The sequence below is a fragment of the Aquarana catesbeiana genome, linkage group LG08 (assembly GCF_042186555.1).
Source record: "Aquarana catesbeiana isolate 2022-GZ linkage group LG08, ASM4218655v1, whole genome shotgun sequence".
Taxonomy (NCBI): domain Eukaryota; kingdom Metazoa; phylum Chordata; class Amphibia; order Anura; family Ranidae; genus Aquarana; species Aquarana catesbeiana.
In genome coordinates this window covers 28,665,380-28,671,422 of record NC_133331.1, presented here as the reverse complement: position 1 = coordinate 28,671,422, position 6,043 = coordinate 28,665,380, and the positions used below count along the sequence as shown (strand labels likewise).

General features: G+C 38.1%; 1 protein-coding gene across 1 annotated transcript in view; it reads right to left on the bottom strand.

Annotated features, from left to right (window-relative positions):
* Positions 1-2,290: 2,290 nt before the first annotated feature.
* The window catches only part of HMX2 (H6 family homeobox 2), a 100,147-nt gene continuing 96,394 nt past the window's right edge, over positions 2,291-6,043 (bottom strand). Inside the window, exon 2 of the mRNA XM_073597599.1 lies at positions 2,291-3,640. Within this exon, the coding sequence (XP_073453700.1) occupies positions 3,050-3,640 (591 nt within the window). The 3' untranslated portion in view covers positions 2,291-3,049. The remainder of the gene's footprint in view (positions 3,641-6,043) is intronic.

The following is a 6,043-nucleotide window of genomic DNA, read 5'->3' as shown; positions in this document are numbered from 1 at the left end:
TATAGATAGATATAGATAGATATAGATAGATAGATATATCTATCTATATACACTCTAAATCTTGTATAAAATGCATATATAATGTTAAAATTTGCATGAATATAGCTTTCAAATGAACTATGCTGACAGATATGAATATAATTTAGTAGCTAAATATATTTATATTTTAAGGTATGTTTTCAAATGTTTAACAATTTAAATATATATATATAATATATATATATATATATATATTACATAGAGAGAGAGAGAGATCTCTATCTATCTATCTATCTATCTATATATATATATATATATATATATATATATATATATATATATATATATATATATATATATATATATATATATATATATATATATATATATATATAGATTTGTAAACATTTGAAAACTAACCTTCTACAGATACAAACATAATAACTGAAAGTAAGTAATATCAAACAACATACACAGTGATGGTAATGATACTATTTGTATGCATTTTAAAGTTACTGAATTGTTTCTGTAGTAATAAATAATAATAATTATAATTATTATTATTATTATTGTTGTTGTTATTATTATTATTATTGTTATTGTTGTTATTGTTATTATTATTAAAGATTCAAAATGAATTGAAAAGGGTAAATATGTTATTATTTAAGTAAATAAAATTAAGAAATGAAAAGGAAACTCAAAATAAATAGTAGGGAAGATGATGAAAAAGAATAAAGAATTTGAAAAACAAAAATAGAAAAAAAAAAATTAACAATGATAAAAAAAAATAAAAAAATAAAAATGATAAAGATGATTCATATAGTGATTTTATTTTGTATGCTGCTGTCATCCTTGCCAATACTGTTGATTAATAATTATTGTTACTCTCTTCATCAATTTTTATTGCCATCTTCCTAGCTGCTGTGTGAGTCACATTGATAAGTCACATGTCCCTGGCAGCTGTATGGCAAAAGGAGGAAAAAAATAAATAAAAAAATCTCCGCATCTCTCAGCGCACAATTTATCGCACAGTTTGGTTTAAACGCTTCGCATATTAAAATGGTTGATTTCCTGAGGAAGGTAAACATGCAAATCGCTTCATTGACAGAGCTCATTACCCTCACAATCAGGATTTGGGAGGAGAGAGAATGACACGTTTGTCAGCCTCATCTCTGGCTCGGTCATTGTTTATCTGCCAATGTCTTCAGCCAAAAAAAAAAAAAAAAAGCTGAGATAGAACAGGTGTGTGCGGTGCCCAGCGCTGCCAGGGCGTTCACCCATTTCACCCATACACCGACACCACCGCATCTCTATCATAGGAAAATACAAGAAAATACAATAAAATGCTGGTCTTATTTGCAGGAGGCAGCGTATACACAATCATTTCCATTCTAGGAATAAACACCGCCTATTGCAATCAAATCAAAATACTACCATTAAATATTCAATGAATGAATCATTTGTCTGTTATACTAATAATGTGTTTATTAGCTTTTTTGGGTTTGAGTATATATAATTGGTGGCGTTTGGCATTAGTTTTACCGGTATGTCTGGATCGTTCACAGCTTATGGATCTGACTTTATATACAAGAAAATATATATATTTTTTGTACCTGCTATTAGAAAATAATAAAAATGATGGTTTTTCATTTATAACCACAGACTGGGGGCAAAGAAGGGGGGTATTTAAATTATTAGGATAATCTGAGCATACAGTTTTTTTCTATCAATGAAATAATAATGAATATAAATGTGATTGTTGTTGTTTTGGTTGTTATTTTACTGTTGCATAGAATTAAAGCACAAAATATGAAATAAAAAAAAAAATGTTATTCATTGATATGAATTGAAATATTGAAAATATTATATTTTTTATTTGAAATATTATTTCATATATATATATATATATATATATATATATATATATATATATATATATATATAAATATATATGAAATAATATTTCAAATATATATATACTTATTTATATATATATATATATATATATATATATTCATTAAAATATTATTTAATTGATTTTATATATATATATATATTTATATATATATATATATATTTGAAATATTATTTCATATATATATATATATATATATAAAAATCAATTAAATAATATTTTAATGAATATATATAATATATATATATATTTATATCTATATAATTTATATATTTTTTCATATATATATATATATATATATATATATATATATATATAATTTTCCACAGCATTCAATCAACCCCTCCCCACCTTAAGACCATTTTCTTGAAAACATTAGGAGAGCAATCTTGCCAACCAGTTTAAAACATATTTATTAAAAAAAAAATACTATGTACAAAGATTGACGCTTTCCCTTATTCCACGTCAGGACAAGGGTTAAATATTCGTGCAGTCCTTTTGTACAGAGAAGGGGAATAGGTGGGGGGAGGTAATAAAAAATTATATATAATAAAATTGTCAAATACCAAATGATAATACATAAAAAAAATTGTCGCAGCAAGGCGGGACAAAGGAGACCTACAGGTCTGGTGTATCTTCCATTGTGGTTTTGAGGGCAGAACAGGGACACTGGCAGTCCAGAAGGCAGGACTGGGGCACTGCTCAGTAGTCCAAGGGGCAGAACGGGGACACTGGTAGTCTAGAGGGCAGGACTGCGACACTGCTCAGTAGTCCGGAGGGCAGGACTGGGGCCCTTGTCAGTAGTATGAGAGGGCAGGACTGGGGCACTGTTCAGTATCCAGAGGGCAGGACTGCGGCACTGGTATCCAGAGGGCAGGACTGCGGCACTACTCAGTAGTGCAGAGGGCAGGACTGGTGCACTGTTCAGTAGTGCAGAGGGCAGGATTGGTGCACTGTTCAGTAGTCCAGAGGGCAGGACTGGGGCACCATTCAGTAGTCCAGAGGGCAGGACTGGCGCACTGTTCAGTAGTCCAGAGGGCAGGACTGGCGCACTGTTCAGTAGTCCAGAGGGCAGGACTGGCGCACTGTTCAGTAGTCCAGAGGGCAGGACTGGCGCACTGTTCAGTAGTCCAGAGGGCAGGACTGGGGCACCGTTCAGTAGTCCAGCTTGCTGTTGTATAAATTATAGAGTGGCAGGGACATGTTGCTGCCAGGGTAATAGAGAGGGGCAGGGAAGGCTATAGACCTGGGCACTGGGACCCTCAGGATGGAATTGTCCCTGAATACCAGTGGCATGCTTACAAGAGTCTGTGCAGAGGCGTGTGCCATGTTGGCAGCCTCCAGCTCGGCGGACAGTTGCCTTTTCCATTTGTTCCTGCGGTTCTGGAACCAGGTCTTCACCTGAGTCTCTGTCAGCTGGAGGCTGGAGGCCAGGCATGCCCTCTCCGAGCTGCTCAGGTACCTCTTCATGTCAAAGGTGGACTCCAGCTGGTAGACTTGGCTCCTGGAGAACACGGTCCGGGTCTTCTTCTTGGAGCAACCCTGCTTGTCCCCGGATGAAGGGGTGCGATGTCTCTCCCGGTCCCTAGGGTAGTCCTGCGGGCTCCTCTCTGAACCGTGCGATCCCCGGGAATTGTCTGCCAAAGAAAGAGAGAACAAGCCGGTCAGTGTCAGCCTGGCAGTCCCACCGGGCACCGAGATCGTTAATGCCCTCTGTGCTAGGGGGAACCGGGGCGCTACATGGGGCTAATCTGACACTCTCCTGAGCCAGGGGCCACTAACAAGAGGGCCACATAAAGCGCTTATCCCCTGTATGAGTGGGGGCACCCTGTGTGCCAGCTCTATGAATCACTGGTACTCGCATCAGTTATATATATATATATATATATATATATATATATATATATATATATATATATATATATATATATATATATATATATTATAAACACACACACATATATATCATATCCGTACGTGTGTGTAAATGTTTTTAGCATTTGCAATATTTATATTTTTTTCTATGCAATCTCAATTTCTCAAGTTACTGTATACAGTATATATACAGTTTTTATACACACACACATATATATATATATATATATATATATATATATATATATATATATATATATATATATATATATTGTATAGCAAAGCACAGAACACAAAACAAAACTTATATAAAATTTCTACCTTAAATTAACATTAAAACAAATAACTATCTATCTATCTATCTATCTATCTATCTATCTATCTATCTATCTATCTATCTATCTATCTATCTATTATGTATTAATTTTCTCTCTCCTGTCTATTCCTTTATCCATTTATCTGTTTATCTATCTATGTATCTCTCTCTCTCTCTCTCTCTCTCTCTCTCTCTCTCTCTCTCTCTCTCTCTCTCTCTCTCTCTCTCTCTCATCTATCTATCTTATCTTTATCTATCTATTATTTCTCTCTCTCTTATCTATACCTTTATCCAGTTATCTGTTTAGCTATATGTGTGTGCATACATCTCTCTCTCTCTCTCTCTCTCTCTCTCTCTCTCTCTCTCTCTCTCTCCCTCTCTCTCATCTATGTATCTCTCTCTCACTCTTATCTTTATATCTTTTTATCTATTCATATTTCTATCTAGTTATTTATCTATACATGGTATATCTAGTTAGTCTCTCTCTCTCTCTCTCTCTCTCTCTCTCTCTCTCTCTCTCTCTCTCTCTCTCTCTCTCTCTCTCTCTCATCCATCCATCCCCCCATTTATCTGTCTATCATGCACTGTATGTCCTTATCTCTCTGCTTTATTAGTAAGCAGCAGAATCCATAGAGAAGGATTTGGCTGGGTTTGATTGATGACATTTTCTTTCTCCCTATGTTCCATTAACCCTGTGCTATCCTCCCCCCCCACCCCCCAGCCCGGTGTACTTGTCTATGGTGGAGATGAATGGGGGCCGATGGATGAGAGCACATTATCCTGGGTGGTGAATTATTCAGGGCAGGAAGCACAGTGGTGTCACACTGGGCAGATTGAGGAGGACTCCGGGAGGTTGGTGTCAGTGTGAGCCTCCATCACAGCTCAGCCTCCTCCTGACATTTTCATCTCATCTCTCTTTTACGGCCAAATATAAAAGAGGACGGTACACAGCACTAAACGCCGCACCAAGCCTAATAAAACCCAGGCTGGGTCCTGGCAGGGGGCTGACAGGTGGATCACGGAGTGCCCCATGCCCAGGTAAGGTGGGTGCTCACTGGGACAAAGTGCCCCTTCCCCTGGGTGCACCATATCCAAATAAGGTAGGTGCTCACTGGGACAAAGTGCCCCTTCCCCTGGGTGCACCATGTCCGATTAAGGAAGGTGATCACTGAGACAGAGCACCCCTTCCCCTTGTCGCCCCATGTCCAATTAAGGTAGGTGCCCACTGAGACAGAGTACCCCTTCCCTAGATTGCACTATGTCCGATTAATGTGGGTGTTCACTGGGACAAAGTATCCCTTCCCTTGGATGACCAATGCCCAGTTAAGGTAAGTACTCATTAAGGTAAAGTCCAGTTAAGGTCCAAGTTAAGTAAGCTACTTACTAAGACAGAGTGCCCCTTACCCAGGTTGCCCCAGTCAATTAAGATAGGGTCTCACTGATACAGAATGCCCCCCTCCCCTCGTTGCCCCGTGCCCAGCTAAGGTACAGTAGGTACTCACTAAGACAAAGTCCAGTTAAGGTCCAAGTTAGGGTAACTACTTAGTGATACAGAGTCCTGTCCCTGTCCCCTTGGAGCCCTATGCACAGTCAAGGTAAGTTTTCACCGGGACACATTACCCTCTCCCCTTGGTGCCCTATGCCCAGTTAAGGTAGGTTCTCGCCAGGACACATTGTCCTCTTCCCTTGGTTCCCCATGCCTAGTAAAGTTACTTACTGAGACAGATTGCCCCCTACCCTTAGTGCCATATATACCCAGTAAAGGTAGGTTCTCATTGAGACACATTACCCCCCTCCCCTTGGTTCCCCATGCCAGTAAAGGTAGGTACTCACTGAGACACATTACCCCCCCTCCCCTTGGTTCCCCATGCCCAGTAAAGGTAGGTACTCACTGAGACACATTACCCCCCCCCCCTTGGTTCCCCATGCCCAGTAAAGGTAGGTACTCACTGAGACAC